This window comes from Colletotrichum destructivum, chromosome 2 (assembly GCF_034447905.1).
Source record: "Colletotrichum destructivum chromosome 2, complete sequence".
Lineage (NCBI taxonomy): Eukaryota > Fungi > Ascomycota > Sordariomycetes > Glomerellales > Glomerellaceae > Colletotrichum > Colletotrichum destructivum.
In genome coordinates, this window is record NC_085897.1 from 4,756,695 (window position 1) to 4,772,778 (window position 16,084).

Genomic DNA, 16,084 nt, shown 5'->3' on the forward strand with positions numbered 1-16,084 from the left:
CTTATCACACCAGCCAGCATAAACAGTCTCAGCAGGTGCAGGGGAATTCTGTCTTTGGGGCCCATCCAAGTTTGTGTTCTCCTTGCTCAAAGAACGTACCCAACCTAAGGAAGGACCGACCACCACCTAAAGTGTAACTGCCGGGCTTTTGCCCACAACCCAGATTGATCGATCAATCACTTGATCAAAGACTCTACAACCGCCAGCAACACCTTTCTTCTACTTTGCCGACGTTACAACACACTTCATGCATCTCACTTATTGATCAACACATACGGCCGGCACCTTGGATCGCCTGACTGGTCTTTATCAAAAGCCTGACCAAGTCAGGAGCCACAGAAGACCGGACCCAATTACCACCGCCAACAGCAACATTTTAATCATGACCGAATCCTTCCCGACCCCAACTACGACGCCGAAGCGCAAGCGAGACGAACAAGTTCCGTTATCTCCTATATACACTACCTCAAAATTCTCCTTCCAACTTCCCGATGCTAAGAGCGACGAGGACGGAAGTGCAAGCCCTCACAGCAAGGTCGTCCACAAGTTCCGTGGCCTGGCACTGAGTGGCGGCGCTGGTGGTGGTGGTGGTGGTGGTGGGGGCGGGGTAGCCCAGCAACAAACTCAAGAGCAACATTACCGAGAGGGTCCATACGACCCGACGCGTGACGACCGGCACGACGGATACAGCGACGACGGCCCGTTCGCAAGTCGGAAAAGAGCCAAGGTCCCCGAGCTGGAGATGAAGGACGCCGACGCCGACGCCGCAGAACCCTTTGTCATTCCGGACCCCGATGTCAAGAGTGACCCAGTTCCCGCCGCGAAGCTCAAGTCAGTCACAGTTGTTGACCCCCCCGATGCGACTGCCGGAGATATTCTTCAGCCCGTTGCAATGACTGCCGCCGCTACGAAATTGCAGCGCCCGCACGCCTCGATCAGCCGACTGCAGGACCCCAAAACAAGAGAACGAAGACGCGCCGGCACCCCGCCGCTGAAGGGCCGCAAGGGAAAGGGCGCAGAAATACAAGATGAGGACCACGAGATGAAGATTGTGGAACCGGTCCGGGCCGCGCTGACATGGAAGGAGGAAGAGATAACGATTTACGACCCGGAGGACGAGGACGACGACGGCACAGGCATCAATGGAGTTGGGTTCATGCCGACGGCCGCCATGGCCTACGCGCGGACGCAGAAGCGACGGCTGCAGCTGGCCGAGTACAAGAAAAGGGAGGAGAGTGAGGCCAGGGCCCGGCGCAACCAGCGGCGAAGAGGCAGCGGCCCTGGCTTGGGTTCCAAGCTTGACTCCAAATCATCTGGCAGCGGCGGCGGCGGCAGCGTGCGAAAGGTTCGTTTCACGGAGGCAGAACCGAACCCGGTCGCGACGAACGTGTGAGAGCGGCAATTATGGGAACTCGGCTAGACGACGGGTGAATGGCATGCTCTTTGCCCCTTTTATGTATGGCTTGGTCAGAGTACAGTCGCGGAAGGCGTTGACTGGCGTTTTTGGGGCACTGGCGTTTAAGGAACGCAAGGCAAGGTTGCATCCATCTCTGCAATTGAGGCTTTCACAATGCGATTGTCATTTGGATGGTGGCAAGGAGGGCTTTCTTATCAATTTTTCAACGCAGAAGAGCCACGACGGGAACGAACGAATATGAGAACCAGGGGCGACAGGATGATTTAAATAGTCTTTCTTTTATACCCCAGACTGGAACGGACGAAGATGATACAGTCTTTCCTCACTGCACGCATCGGGACCGACGCCGCTGGTGCTTTTGTGCAACGGGAAAGAATATTGATACACTGGGATGCAGATATCCTCAGAAGCCTCCCTTCCTCCCCCCGATGTTTTCGATGGACAGCGGGCGCGGTTACGGTTTACCAGAATTTGTACCAGGCTTTCTGGCTCACTGCCTTAGCCGCCTCCTCGGCCTCCTGCTTCTGCTTGAGCTGATCCAGCTCGCGGCGCCTCTTTTCCAACATGGTCTCCTGGTAGACTTCAACCGTCCTCTTCATCCTGTGGCGCTCCTGGCGCCTAAGGTACTGGCAGTACTCGAATTGCCCAATGCAGCCTATGAGGAAACTTCCGACGGCCCAATTTGCCGCTTTGATGGGTGAACCTAATAGTGGGGAGGTTAAATGAGTCGAGATGTCCATCACCATGATTGAGAAAGAACTCATTGCAGCGAGGATTAAAGACACAAGGGTATGAAGAGGCATTGAGAAGGGGCAATGGAAGCAGTGACTCACCCCTCATGACATATCTTAGACCTCCGACGCCGGCACCGCTGGCGATGCCGGTGAGGAAGCCGTCCCGCGCGCAGGGCGTTTGCACGACATTGAGGAAGTCGTCCGACTTGATGGACTTGACGGCCTCGGTGATGCTCGGGTAACCTTGCTGGGCGCCGCCCTCCTGCGGCGGGAAATTGGCCTGGAACTTGGTTGGGTCCAGCTTCTTTGGTTGCTGGTGCTCCGGTGTTATCGGTGCAGCTCCGGCTGCGGTCGTCGTCGTCGTTTCCGAGCCCGGCGCTCCCTCTCCGACATGGCCCTGGGTTGACCGGGACCAGAGGTACACCTTCTGGCCGTCCTTCTTGGGCGCCGCCGCCGACGCGTCCGCATTGTCTGGTGAGTCCTGCGCCATTTGTGTGACTATGTGTGGCTGGTGATGGGGCACATTAGGGTGACAGTTGCTTGTGTGTTAATAGCCGGCTCCGATTCTCATAGCTTCACTGTCGGCTTCACTCAAAATCTTCTGCCCGTGGCCTGAGATGGGAGATGACGTCCACCGAATCTCCGCCGTTGCTGGGCCGGCCGTGTGGCCTGTGCGCGGATTGACACGGGGGTGCCCTACTGCGCGCCTCGGGATGCTGCGTTTAATTGATGTGGGCCCCCCTTGCTCACTGCAGCGGGGCAGAAAGCGTGCATTTGTCGCGTAAAGTCGCGCCGGGACGCGTCGATTTTGCTCGCATTGGGCCCCGGGTGTAAAGATTGGACCGAACAACCCCCCCCAAGAACTAACTACCCAGTCACCGACTACCTTCTTCAAACAAAGTGACAAATCCCACTCTCCCACTCGCCCGGTTCCTTCAGTCAGGAAGATCGACACTTGCCGCTCTGCTTGCTCTCTGCTCCCTTCTGTTTGTGCAGAACTTCTCCTTTCTTTCCAGAGTTATCTTGATACCCACCATAGCCGACTTCTCACCCTCTCTCCGTTGTGAATGCAGGCATTCGTTCACAAACCCTCGTCTCATGACTTCGCAAAGACGTTGAGTCCCTCGACGGAGATCTGCCTCGCGCCAACAAGAATTCGACTCTCCTACCTGACGAACACCAAACTACACCCGCTCACACGCCACACAACAAAACAACACACACGGCGATGCCCAACACGAGCCTGCGGCGCCCCCAAAAGGGCTACCGCCGCGGCGGGAAGCAGGCTTACCATGGACCTGGCCAGACGACACGCACCTTCGCAGCCTCGAGCCGCGCCGAAGCAACATCAGCCGATGAGAAGTGGGAGCGCACGCGGCTGACGAATACCATCGACGAGAACATGGGCTTCGCTCGCTACGAAGGCGGCAAGCGCAAGGAGGGTTGGCTCGTCAACGTGCAGCCGACGTCAGTCGAGGACGAGCGGATACCGGGCGGCCGCGCGGCGCTCGACTGCTACTTCATCGAGGACGACGGCTCGCACTTCAAGGCCACGGTCGAGTACGAACCTTACTTCCTCATCGCTGTTAAAAAGGGTCGCGAGAGCGAGGTTGAAGAGTGGCTCAAGCGTGTGCCTGGCGGCGGTGTCGTCAAGACGATCAAGCGAGTCGAGAAGGAGGACCTGAAGATGCCGAATCACCTAATGGGCTACCGCCGGACGTTCCTCGAGCTGAGGTTCTCCAACATCAACGACCTGATGGCGGCGAGGAAGGATATTATGCCGATAGCGTCCAAGAACAGGAAGAACGTGGATGCCTTGGACGCATACGCTGAAGTCCAGACGTGAGTCGTCATCTTCCACACCCGATGGCGGTGGCTTGAGACGGCACAACTGACAACCCACAGGACGAACGGCGACTTTGACCTTTTTGACGACTCACGAGATGACGATAGACGAGCCAATGCTTCTTTTGCCGACGCCAGCGACTTCATTGTCGATATTAGGGAATATGACGTGCCATATCACGTCCGGGTAATGATTGATATGGGTACGTTTTGTCCGCGGGAATAGGAAGAAGCTGGGGGTAAGGGGGGTCACTGCTGATGACCATTGCAGATATTCGCGTGGCGAAATGGTACTTCGTCGACGTCAAGCACGGCGTCACAAAGATCACAATCAACGAAGACCGGCTGGCCATGGCGGATCCCGTTGTCATGGCTTACGATATCGAGACGACGAAGCTGCCCTTGAAGTTCCCAGACGCCGCCATCGACCAGGTTATGATGATTTCGTACATGATCGACGGACAAGGTTTTCTCATCACAAACCGAGAGATCGTCTCGGAAGACATCTCCGACTTCGACTACACCCCGAAACCCGAATACCCCGGCTCCTTTATGATTTTCAACGAGCCGGACGAGAAGGCCGTCCTCGAACGCTTCTTCCTGCACATCAAGGAGGCGAGGCCGACGGTCATTGCGACGTACAACGGTGACTTTTTCGATTGGCCTTTTGTCGAAGCCCGCGCTAGCGTCAACGGTATCGACATGTACCAGGAGATCGGCTGGAAGAAGGACAGCGAGGACCAGTACAAGTGCAGTTACAGCGTGCATATGGACTGCTTCCACTGGGTGAATCGAGACTCGTATCTTCCCCAGGGATCTCGAGGCTTGAAGGCTGTCACGGTGGCCAAGCTCGGATACGACCCCGACGAGCTCGATCCCGAATTGATGACGCCCTACGCCGCCGAACGGCCGCAGACCTTGGCCGAGTACTCCGTTTCCGACGCCGTGGCGACGTATTACCTGTACATGAAATACGTCCACCCCTTCATCTTCTCCCTCTGCACAATTCTGCCCTTGGGCGGCGACGACACATTACGGAAGGGTACCGGTACTCTCTGTGAGATGCTATTGATGGTCCAGGCTTACCAGCAGGAGATCGTGTTGCCCAACAAGCACGTCTCGCCCAGGGAAGCATTCTACGACGGTCACCTGCTAGACTCAGAAACGTACGTCGGTGGTCACGTCGAGAGTATCGAAGCAGGCGTTTTTCGCGCAGATATCCCTGTCAATTTCGCAGTTGACACGGGTGCGGTAGACGAGTTGTTGAAGGATTTGGACGCCGCGCTCAAGTTCAGCATCACAGTGGAAGAGAAGAAGTCGATGGACGACATCGAGAACTACGACGAAATTAGAGAGCAGATCGCCTCGCGCTTACGTGCCCTCAAAGAGACACCAAACCGGAGCGAGCGCCCCTTGATTTACCACCTCGACGTCGCTTCCATGTACCCCAACATCATGACGACAAATCGACTCCAACCCGACTCCATGATCCAGGAATCGGACTGTGCGGCCTGCGACTTCAACCGGCCCGGGAAGACGTGTGACAGGCGGATGCCCTGGGCGTGGAGAGGAGAGTACCTGCCGGCAAAGCGCGACGAGTACAATATGATCAGGAACGCGCTCGAAAACGAAAAGTTCCCAGGCAAGTGGCCAAACTCGCCGCAGCGGACTTTCCAGGACCTTTCCCCGGACGAGCAGACGGCTCTGCTGAGGAAGCGGCTGCAGATTTTCTCACAAAAGGTCTACCACAAGATCCACGACTCGACGACAACGGTCAAGGAGGCTATCATCTGTCAGCGCGAGAATCCGTTCTACATTAACACCGTCCGAGACTTCCGTGATCGTCGTTACGACTACAAGGGCAAAGCCAAGGTCTGGAAAGGCAAGACTGAGTCCCTCAAGCAGTCGGGCGCGACGTCTTCCGAAGTCGACGCGGCGAAGAAGATGATCATCCTGTTCGACTCTCTGCAGCTTGCCCACAAGGTCATTCTGAACTCGTTCTATGGCTACGTCATGAGAAAAGGATCGCGGTGGTACTCCATGGAAATGGCCGGTGTGACTTGTCTTACGGGAGCAACAATTATCCAACTGGCCCGATCGCTCGTTGAGCGCCTTGGGCGCCCGCTAGAGTTGGATACCGACGGTATTTGGTGTATGCTTCCGGCCACGTTCCCGGAGAACTTTGCTTTCAAGACGAAAAACGGAAAAAAGGTCACCATCTCGTACCCTTGTACTATGTTGAACCATCTGGTCCACGCCAAGTTCACGAATCACCAATACCAGACGCTCGTGGACCCCAAGACGCTCAAGTACGAAACTCATAGCGATAACTCCATTTTCTTCGAAGTCGACGGTCCCTACAAGGCCATGGTTCTGCCTACGTCCAAGGAGGAGGATAAGAACTTGAAGAAGCGCTACGCCGTCTTCAACGACGACGGTAGTCTGGCCGAGTTGAAGGGTTTCGAGGTGAAGCGCCGAGGAGAGTTGAAGCTTATCAAGATCTTTCAGCAGCAAATCTTTAAGTTCTTCCTCGAAGGAGAGACCCTGGCCGAGTGCTATGCTGCCGTTGCCAAGGTCGCCAACCAGTGGCTGGACGTCTTGCATAGCAAGGGTTCGACACTGGCGGACGAGGAGCTGATGGAGCTCATTTCCGAGAACAGAAGCATGTCCAAGACGCTCGAGGAGTACGGTTCGCAGAAATCGACGTCCATCACCACGGCCAAGCGTCTGGCGGATTTCTTGGGTGAACAGATGGTCAAGGACAAGGGACTCAACTGCAAGTTCATCATCTGCGCGAGGCCGAAAAACGCCCCTGTCACCGAGAGAGCCGTACCCGTCGCCATCTTCTCCGCCGAGGAGACGACGAAGCGTTTCTACCTGAAAAAGTGGCTGAAGGAGGAACCTCCCGACACCGACCCGAGAGCTCTACTGGACTGGGACTATTACCTTGAGCGTCTGGGGTCCGTCATCCAGAAGCTCATCACCATTCCGGCCGCGCTCCAGAAAGTCAGGAACCCCGTCCCCCGCGTCGCCCATCCCGATTGGCTCCAGCGCAGAATCAACATCAAGGACGATAAGATGAAGCAGAAGAAGCTCACGGATCTGTTCACCAAGGGGCCTCTAGAGGACATCACCAACCTCAACGGTCGATCTGCGGCCGACATGGAAGACTTTGGTGGCCAGCTTCTGAAGCCAAAGCCTGTGACTTCGGTGGTGGCTTCGTCGCAGCCTGCTGCTCCCACTTCTCAGAAGCGAAAGTCGCCTGGACCTGCCGAGAATGCCGATCCCTTCGCTGCCCTGCCCAAGGAGATGCCCTCACCTTCAGACGACTACGTCGGTTTTCTGCAATACCAGAAACAGAAGTGGAAGATCCAGAAGCAGGCGCGCATCCGGCGACGACAGCTCTTCGGAGACCGGCGCGGCAATAACCAGAACAATATTCAGAACACGTTCATGAAGCAGGCACACATGACCTTCATGAACACGTGGCAGCTCCTGCATCTCAAACCAACGGAGACACCTGGCATCGTTAATGCACACGTCCTTATCGATGCGAAGATCCACTCGCTCAAGATCAAGGTGCCGCGACAGGTATTCCTGAACCTCAAGAGCGGAGAAATGCCAGACGTCGACATCCCGGGATGTGAGGTCGAGCAAGTTAACCATACGCTACCGAACGGGCATTCGTCAGTCCATCTTTTCAAGCTGACCGTCCCCGAGGATGTCTATTTCGCCGAGGCCGACAAATTCTCGCTGCTATTTAACCACCCAAGCGTCGAGGGCGTGTACGAGAAGCATCTGCCTCTGAACATCCGTGCTGTTCTTCAGTTGGGCAACCAGTGCGCCATTGACGAGCGGCAACATGCGGTGCTTGGAAAGGGTCTCGAGCAAGGGTTCGACTTGCTCGGCCTCAAACGTCCCTTGAAGCCCCGGACCTACCTCGAGACCTCGCCACTCGCGTACATCTACATCTCCCACGTCACTGCAGGCGACAGACAGATTTTCGGAGTCTTCTCAACACTGAAAGACGAAGCGCACGTCATTATCTTGCAGAAGGGCAGAGATTCAGGACAAGACCTCCCCAATATCTCACGGATCTACACCGAGCTGCTGGCGCGACGAGGAGAGGAGGCGGCGGGCACCAACTGGCAGGACTGCTTCACGTACCAGGAAAAGCTGAACTTCAAGATCACGCAAGTGACGACTCGACGAAAGGCGCATTTGGAGCTTAGCGACGTGGTCAAGAAGATGAGGAAGGACGAGCTGCGGCCACTGATGATGGTCATCCAGTCGTCTCAGCGCAACATGCTCATCAACGACGTCCCCATCCTCGGCGAGTTTCCTGTACTGCCGCTTAAGTACGACCCCGCCGACAGCTCTCTCCCACCGCTCGGCTGGCAAGCAGTCGTGGCCAGACGACTTGTTGGACACTACCTTGGTCTTGGCTCCTGGATCGTGCATCTGAACACCCTTGCGCGGTACGGCGAGGTTCCACTCTGCAACCTCGAGCGAGAAGACCCCCGTTTCCTCATAGATATCGCGTACGCCAGGCGGCTGCAGAACAACAACGTCGTGCTGTGGTGGTCCGCGGGCCCTCGGCCTGACCACGCTGGCCACGAGAAGGACGACATCACCGGACCTCTAGAAACTGTCCAGATGCCCGCGACCAACAACCCTGGCACGTTCTCGTCGGTCTGTATCGATCTGGAAGTCAGAAACCTGGCCATCAACACGATATTGACATCCTCCCTGATCAACGACTTGGAAGGGTCGGAGTCCATCTCGTTCAACCCCGCTGGGGATGGAAACGCAGCAGGGGATGAAGTCATCTCTTCGGAGGGCACCTTTGCAAATGCCGGTGTCCTGGTGCTGCGCGAGATGGTGAAGAGTTGGTGGCAAGAAGCCTGCAAGGGCAGCGCGATGGCCGACGTTATGGTTCAGCACCTCGTCCGCTGGGTCGAGAACCCCGACTCTTTCCTGTATGACCGCGCGCTGCACTACTACGTGCAGATGATGTCTCGCAAAGCCTTCCAGCAGCTCATGGCCGATTTCCGTCGCGTCGGTTCGCAGGTCATCTTTGCCAACTCCAACCGTCTTCTCCTGCAGACGACCAAGGCCGAGGTGGGCACCGCCTTCGCGTACAGTCAGTACATCATCAAGTCGATCAAGAGCAAGCCCCTTTTCCACTTCATCGACCTTGAGATCAAAGAATACTGGGACTACCTGGTGTGGTACGATGAGTTCAACTACGGAGGCAAAGCTTGTCAGGAGGTCGTGGAAGCGGAGCAACAGACTCTCGACACCGTCATGCACTGGCAGATGGCCACCTTCCTTCCCATCCGCCTGCAGCCGACGTTCCAAGACTGGGTCATCGAGTTCATCCAGCTCATGCACAACCTCAAGCGGCCTCTGAACGGAGACCCCTCCTCGACGCCGCGCCTTACCCAGCTCCCGCAAAAGTCTCTCGCCGAGGGCGCTGAGGGGCAGATCATCCTCGGCAAGGCTTTTGAGAAGCCCCTGAAGAAGGACATCGCCAACTTGATCAACCTGCAGAAGCGCGAGCTCCTCCACCCAGAGCTGGCGGAGGACTACTCCTTCCCGCACCTGCCCGGGTCACACCTTACGCACCTCTCATCGCGCAACGCCGTGCTCGAGCTTGTCAAGGCGCTGATGCAGGTGCTCTCGCTCGACAAGAACATCACGCTCGAGGCGCGCCTACTGCGCAAGGAGCTGCTCGCCATGTTTGACGTGCGCGAGTTCAGCAAAGAGGGAGCGTTCCAGAACCCAAGCGAGAGCCTGAAGGTGATTCAGCTCAGCTGCGACAGTTGTACGATGGCGCGCGACCTCGACTTCTGCAGGGATGAGGACCTGTTGCCGGAGATGGGGCCGGACGGCAAACGCCTGAGCCCGGAGACGCGGCCGTGGCGGTGTACCTTTTGCGAAGCCGAGTACGACCGCAACGCCATCGAGGAGATGCTGCTGGCGCGGGTGGAGGCGTTCGTGGTGGAATGGACGACGCAAGATCTCAAGTGCGGCAAGTGCGGCGCGCTGCGGATGAACGAGCTCATGGATCACTGCACCTGTAGCGGCGAGTGGGTGGAGAGCGTGAGGAGGGCGGACATCGTGAGGCGGCTGGGAGTGTTTTGGAACGTGGCCAAGTTTTACGGGTTGAAGATGCTATTGGAGGTCACGGAGGGGCTGAGGAAGGGGCTTTGAAGATACTTGGGAGCCATTTTTATACTGGGACGCATGAGGGATGTTATGATATCACTGGCGCTTTTGGGAGAAGGAAAAGGTTTGCCTTTTGAGGCTGGATGAACATAGGGGGGTTGCATATGATCGAGACCCCTGAATACGACGGTAATAATGCACGCTGCTCGATGTCTGTCGTTGCCCCCGTGACTCGGAAAATATCTCGTAGGAGGCATTCGGGATGCGAAACAACTCTCCGAGTGCTCGAGATCTTTTCGGCCATCTCCACACTCTTGATGGAAAAGCTAGCTCGCATTTCATCGGCTGGGCAGGTAAGCTGAAAGACCTCGTGGCTGACTCTGTTTCTGCATCCACACGAACAACTCAAACGTCAGATCCTGGCACTTCCGACCATACCCATTCGAAAACTCGGGATCCCGTTCGCTCTCCCATAGATAAGCTAGTAGGTTTACAGTGAGAGTTGCCTACAAACACTGCTAACGCAACTTATTTTTTAAAAGCTGATAATGGAAACAACTACCTGAAAGGAATTGTTACCTTCACTGTACTGTTGGGCTGATCTCCCTTCTACACACTTTGGTAGTCTTGTTCACTTGAGGCATATTATTAGTTCCAATGGAAGCTACAGGCACATGTACCATGTACACGCCTACATGTATACACCTGCATGATGCGCGGGGTACAGGCGAGGCGAGGCTGATACTTGGCCATCCTGCCCTTCCTTCTGATAATGCCAGCCTTTGGTGACCAAACCTGTCATCTGCACTCAAGCACGTCGCTGATATGGCAGCCGTAACTGAGCAATTTACACAGCACCTGAGCGCAGCCTACAAATACGGCGGTGAATCACTGTGGGAGTTCGCATACAAGGAGCTTGACGAAGCGGGAGCATTATGCGACGATGCCTCGCTATCCGACGATGAGCGGCAGTCCTGCCACAGGCGGTTCCTGCTTCAAAAAGGCGCCATCGAGCGCAGGCAGGGCGACTTCGCAGAAGCAATAAGAACGCTAGAGCACGCCATCAGCGAGTATGGCACCTACGATCTGGAGCACGCGCGGATGCTCGGTGAACTTGGCACTGCCTTCCAGCGACAGGATTCATTCGAGCGTGCAGACGAGCTGTATGCCGAACAGCATGCACTCGCGATCAAACTGGCCGCTGAAGCGAAGGACCAGCGGTCTGTTTGGCGTGCCGAAGCTCTTGCCGCAAGAGCAATCGGCTATCGTGGCATCATGGCTTACATGTTGAACGTCCCAGATCTTGAAGACAATGGTCGGACGAACCACGAAGGCCTGAGCGATGCGATCAACAAGAGCATGCAGCGCGTGGCGAGTACGCGAACGCTGTTGCGGGCTATCGCCAACGAAGATGCTGCGTTCCAGCATGAAGTCAAAGCGACGACTTGCATCTGCGTTGCATTGGATCGTCTCTCGCTTTGCTATGGAGCTTCTGGCAACACAGCAGAGGCTGTCAAATGGGCACGGGAAACTGTGGCGGAGGGCAAAGCCTTTGATCCCACCATACAGGCTTTCGGCAGATTTTTTCTTGGTCTGGCCCTGCAGCGAAACGGGGATCTGGAGGAAGCCATGCAGCAATGGACTAGGCATGGAAAGGGTGATCTCGAGACAGCCGCCATTGCTTTGTGCCGTCAGCCTTCTAGCGAAACGTTGGGTTATATGAAACAGCTTGTGAAGTACCAAGTCCCATTGGATCATTACAACGAACAAGGGTACAGTCCTCTAGACTACGCCATCATGGGCGGTAGCGAGACCATGGGAGCGCTCGTTATGCAAGGTCTTCGTCAGGAGTATCTGAGGAATGGGTTCACACCAGACGAGACGGAGGTTCTGATTGAGATGCGCAAAACTGAGGCCGATCGCAGGAAGGAGTATCGATCGATATTTCAAAAATCTTTCCGTCCGTTGCTCAGAACCAGTGCTGCCGAGACAGCAAAGAGCTCTTCGGACGATCAAGAGGTCTCTAGTCGAGCTGAGCAGTGCATAATCCGTCTGCGGCAAGAGTATTCCAGGCTACTCGTTGAGCAAGAGATCACGCGATCGATATTTGACGACTTCAAGTACATCGAGCTATCCGACTTTCGGTCACTGACTAGGCTGCCGCAGCCTGGCAGCTTGGAGGACATGAACACAATGGCAGAATCTGTCCAGCAGTTTGGAAACATTCTTGAAAAGCAGCGGAACGGAAGCCCATTCGTAGTTTTCCTATCATACCGATGGCTAGGCAATGGAAAGCCGGATGATGATCAAGGAACTCAGCTCGCTCGGATGAACGCAGCCTTGAGCCAATTTCTGGCAACCCATCCCTGGCTGAGCGAAGACCGAGTGGCTGTCTGGCTAGTAAGTCCATCTCAACAGTGTCTCGCACATCATACATACCCGCCTCTAACAAGTCTGTGCCCAGGACGTCGGCTGCATACACCAACTCGACCCAGACATCAGATAACGAGGCATCAACGCACTACCACTGATCATCGCCCAGTGCAACGCCATGATCAGTCTCGATGACTCCGCCTATCACTCCCGTGCCTGGTGCTCCGTCGAAGTGCTGGTCATGCAGACTCTCCGAGATTCGTACGGGTTACACGAGTGCTGGTCTCAGAGGTCGTTGTCGCATTTCGAACGAGCAGCGACCAGACCGCCGATAGACGACAAACTGACGGGCTTGCAGCTCAGCTTCCCAGACAAAGATGGGCCGACTGTCAAGTTCCTGGTGAGGCAGAGTAGGATCTTAGCTAAGGCGTAAGGCGAGATGACAGAACCAGGGATACACTCGCCTGAGCGAAACTCAGTTTACAGTCATTACTCGGTTGACTACATATACAGGCCAGGACTGCCTGACAAGGGATAAATGCCAATCCTTATATAACTCTACTGCAGGACCAGCAGATTACTCAAGAAAATATAACCACACTCGTTATGTCACTCATGACCCCATAGTCAATCTGTCACGAGGTCTGCCGTCGATGTTGTTGGGGAGGTATGCACTCCGGCTCCGTTGGCACTCATCATCCAGGTTTTGAGATACCGAAGCAAAGGGCACGAACTCTAGTGAAGCTTCACCGAGGAGAGAGAGACCTATGTGGCGAGGGACAAGATAACTGCCCTCTGGAACCGCATCCATTCTCCTAAGGAACTCAGAAGCGACCTGCGATCTCACTCCGTTCACTGATCACTTTTCGACTGGGGTACGCTGCAGCTACGACTGCCACGCATACTAAAGCATTCCTACAGAAACGGCATATGTCTTTACAATCCAGCAACACCTAACTCGAGAAAGAGCTTTCTTAGCATAATATTTAGGGCACAGGCTCCATGCAACTTCTCAAAGGCCAGATATCGATATGTTGACAGCAGCGCAAAACCTGGAGGAACGTGGAGAGAAACGGTCACTGAATCAGATTTGAGATTCAACCGGAATTCGCTATTGAGATTCATTACTGAAAGCCCAGTAACCTACACTCTGTGCTTGTGTCTATTACAGAAATAGTCCTCATGCTAGTACAGAAGCAGTAACCATTATCGTCAAACGGCGCGATGAGACATTGCTAAGAGATATTTACAGGTACAAGAGGCGTAGATGAACATGAATCGCACGACGGGGACCCCGGATATTCTAAATACAGCAAAGCCCACCGCATGCAACCAAAAACCTTTTTATATACCACAGGTGATTACAGGGCACGTCAGCAGAGTCTATCAGTTCCCGTCCAGATTCTTCTGGAAGAACTGCGTGAACTTGGCAAACGGGATGAGTTCTACACGGTCGTAAAGATCGACGTGGCCGGCACCCGGGATCCAGATCAGCTCCTTCGGCTCGGCCGCACGCGCATAAGCGTCCTCGCTGAATTCACGCGAGTGCGCCTGGTCGCCCGAGACGAACAGCAAGGCTCGCGGCGAGATGGTCTCGATGTCGTTGAACGGGTAAAAGTTCATGAACTTAGTGACGCTTGATAGCGTGGGGTGCGTCGTCAGGTTAGGCGAAGAGCCCTCAGGGGTAAACTCTCCGCGCGGGGTACGGTAATAGTCAAAGAACTCGCGGTCGACCGCAGTTGACTCCTCCGTGATCTCGTGTGGCGTGCCACCAGTGTACTGCACCTCACCGCCACCCTTCTCGATCGAACGTTGTCGGATCGCTGCGGCTATGAGTTCCTTGCGCTGCTCGATGGAGACGGACTTCCGTAGCCCGTTGCGGGTGGCGGATCCCATGTCGTACATGCTCGAGGTCGCGATGGCCTTGATGCGCGGGTCGATCTTGGCGGCACTGATCACAAAAGAGCCACTACCGCAGATGCCGAGGGCGCCGATGCGTTCGCTGTCGACGAAGTCCTGGGTGATTAGGTAGTCGACCGCGGCGCTGAAGGCATCGGCGTAGAGCTCAGCTGACACGGCGTTGCGCGGCGTACCCTCGCTGCCGCCCCAGTGGGGAAGGTCGAGAGAGATGGTGACGAAGCCCTGTTCAGCAAGCTTTGTGGCATAGAGATTCGCGCTTTGCTCTTTGACTGCGCCCATGGGGTGACCGACCACTATGGCCGAGTTGTTCGCGGTGAGGTTGAGGTCGTTGTGGGTAAATAAGTTGGCAGCGACGGTCGTGTTGTATTGACTCTGGAAGGTGATGGGCTGGACTGTAACGACACTGCTTTGGTAGAAGTTGTCGGCTCCGTAGGACAAGTTCTGTGCAGTAGCCGTCATTGCGTGGGCCAGACTGATCGCGACGATGCCCCCTCCGACGGTCTTCATGATGTCTCTGCTGTTGATTGGAAGGTTGATTTGTAAAGAAAGGTAATGATGAGGCTTGGTCTACAGAAATAGGTTCTTCATCTTTGGTGGCGTGGCCTCCATTTTATAGCTGGATATAAAGGGCGGTGTCTGTCTTATACAGCCTTGTATTCTTCAATCTTCAGTGTCAAATTCAAGCTGGGCATTCTGTTAGCGAGTCTACTGTCATCAAGTTGCATGAGCACTTGTAGATGGATATCCCAGTCTTGATCGTCAACGCCTTGTTGACAGGACCTTGTCAATGTCATCCGGCTGCATTAGCGTCGATTAATTGCGGAGACAGGAGGGCATAGTATCAGGGCAACGTCATGACACATGCTGCGCCATACAGCACTGACGATTCACATGTACGGCGAATTTCAATGCCAAGTTGACAGGATGTCAACAGAATTGAGATTCTCTTCGTGTACATTCGGACCGAATCAGCTTGTGCTTGTCTTGGCGGCTAGCACTTGAACCTAAACTTGGAAGGTAATCTCACTAAGTTACATTTCTAAGCCACTGATGCCCGGAAGGCACTGATGAGACTCACAAACGGAGCGTCAAGGGGGTTTTCTACACACATCCTTTGGCTTCTCTGACAAAGTGAATTTCGGGCTTCACATAGTTAGTATATTTAGCCGTCATTTCAGAAAGACCGTTGCTCTAGGAGTTGTCTTCTGTAGGTTCTAGGCTTACAAAGTAGCATACAGTTAACTAAAGGCTGCCTTAAAAGAATACATCTTAACAAACGTTTTAAGCTTTTCTAAAAGATAAGTTTATACTATAAGTTATAGCATTACTAGTGGATTCTATTACAGAGTAAATTGCAAGTTAGAATATACTAAATGTACATCTATTATAATACACCTTATTGTAGCACCTTATCCTTATAATAATGCTTTAATATAACCTTAGAAGTAGACTGCCTACAGTAAAAAGAAACCTATTTACTAGAAATAGAAAGATGTATCTTAGAATTGATAAGTAAGCTCTCTTAAGATTTACTTATTACTTAGACAAGCTAGTTCAAAAGTAAGGTAATAGGTAAGGTAAAGGGTAGATGTAGCCTACTTAGGGTAAAGTAGGTAAACTAGAT

At 54.5% G+C, this 16,084-nt stretch overlaps 5 protein-coding genes across 5 annotated transcripts; 3 read left to right on the plus strand and 2 right to left on the minus strand.

Moving 5' to 3' along the window:
- The first annotated feature begins 26 nt into the window (after nucleotides 1–26).
- CDEST_03648 (uncharacterized protein) lies at nucleotides 27–1,394 on the plus strand. The gene has a single exon (XM_062919807.1). It carries the CDS (start codon nucleotides 383–385, stop codon nucleotides 1,391–1,393), a length of 1,011 nt encoding a protein of 336 aa, XP_062775858.1. The 5' UTR covers nucleotides 27–382; the 3' UTR covers nucleotide 1,394.
- Nucleotide 1,395: 1 nt separating this feature from the next.
- Nucleotides 1,396–2,748, minus strand: CDEST_03649 (uncharacterized protein). Its single transcript, XM_062919808.1, has 2 exons — nucleotides 2,251–2,748; nucleotides 1,396–2,120 (listed from the first exon to the last, which is right to left on the minus strand). The coding sequence occupies exons 1-2, from the start codon at nucleotides 2,639–2,641 to the stop codon at nucleotides 1,879–1,881; spliced, it is 633 nt and encodes a 210-aa protein (XP_062775859.1). The 5' UTR covers nucleotides 2,642–2,748; the 3' UTR covers nucleotides 1,396–1,878.
- Nucleotides 2,749–3,059: 311 nt separating this feature from the next.
- Nucleotides 3,060–10,368, plus strand: CDEST_03650 (Putative DNA-directed DNA polymerase, family B, exonuclease domain, ribonuclease H-like superfamily). Its single transcript, XM_062919809.1, has 3 exons — nucleotides 3,060–3,993; nucleotides 4,057–4,199; nucleotides 4,268–10,368. Exons 1-3 carry the CDS (start codon nucleotides 3,380–3,382, stop codon nucleotides 10,210–10,212), a joined length of 6,702 nt encoding a protein of 2,233 aa, XP_062775860.1. The 5' UTR covers nucleotides 3,060–3,379; the 3' UTR covers nucleotides 10,213–10,368.
- A 624-nt stretch (nucleotides 10,369–10,992) lies between these two features.
- On the plus strand, nucleotides 10,993–12,673 carry CDEST_03651 (Putative tetratricopeptide-like helical domain superfamily; the record flags this gene model as incomplete). Its single annotated transcript, XM_062919810.1, has 2 exons — nucleotides 10,993–12,567; nucleotides 12,632–12,673. 2 exons carry the CDS (start codon nucleotides 10,993–10,995, stop codon nucleotides 12,671–12,673), a joined length of 1,617 nt encoding a protein of 538 aa, XP_062775861.1.
- Nucleotides 12,674–13,926: 1,253 nt separating this feature from the next.
- On the minus strand, nucleotides 13,927–14,967 carry CDEST_03652 (Putative alpha/beta hydrolase-1; the record flags this gene model as incomplete). The annotated part of the gene is made up of 1 exon (XM_062919811.1): nucleotides 13,927–14,967. One exon carries the CDS (start codon nucleotides 14,965–14,967, stop codon nucleotides 13,927–13,929), a length of 1,041 nt encoding a protein of 346 aa, XP_062775862.1.
- Nucleotides 14,968–16,084: the final 1,117 nt, after the last annotated feature.

Excerpts from the sequence above, each read along its gene's own strand:
- CDEST_03649 (XM_062919808.1), bottom strand. The coding sequence starts at position 2,641 with ATGGCGCAGGACTCACCAGACAATGCGGACGCGTCGGCGGCGGCGCCC. Across the intron at positions 2,121-2,250 it reads TCTAAGATATGTCATGAGGG|GTTCACCCATCAAAGCGGCA; the intron begins GTGAGTCACTGC and ends CCCCACTATTAG.
- CDEST_03648 (XM_062919807.1), top strand. The coding sequence starts at position 383 with ATGACCGAATCCTTCCCGACCCCAACTACGACGCCGAAGCGCAAGCGA.
- CDEST_03650 (XM_062919809.1), top strand. The coding sequence starts at position 3,380 with ATGCCCAACACGAGCCTGCGGCGCCCCCAAAAGGGCTACCGCCGCGGC. Across the intron at positions 3,994-4,056 it reads GCATACGCTGAAGTCCAGAC|GACGAACGGCGACTTTGACC; the intron begins GTGAGTCGTCAT and ends GACAACCCACAG. Across the intron at positions 4,200-4,267 it reads CCGGGTAATGATTGATATGG|ATATTCGCGTGGCGAAATGG; the intron begins GTACGTTTTGTC and ends TGACCATTGCAG.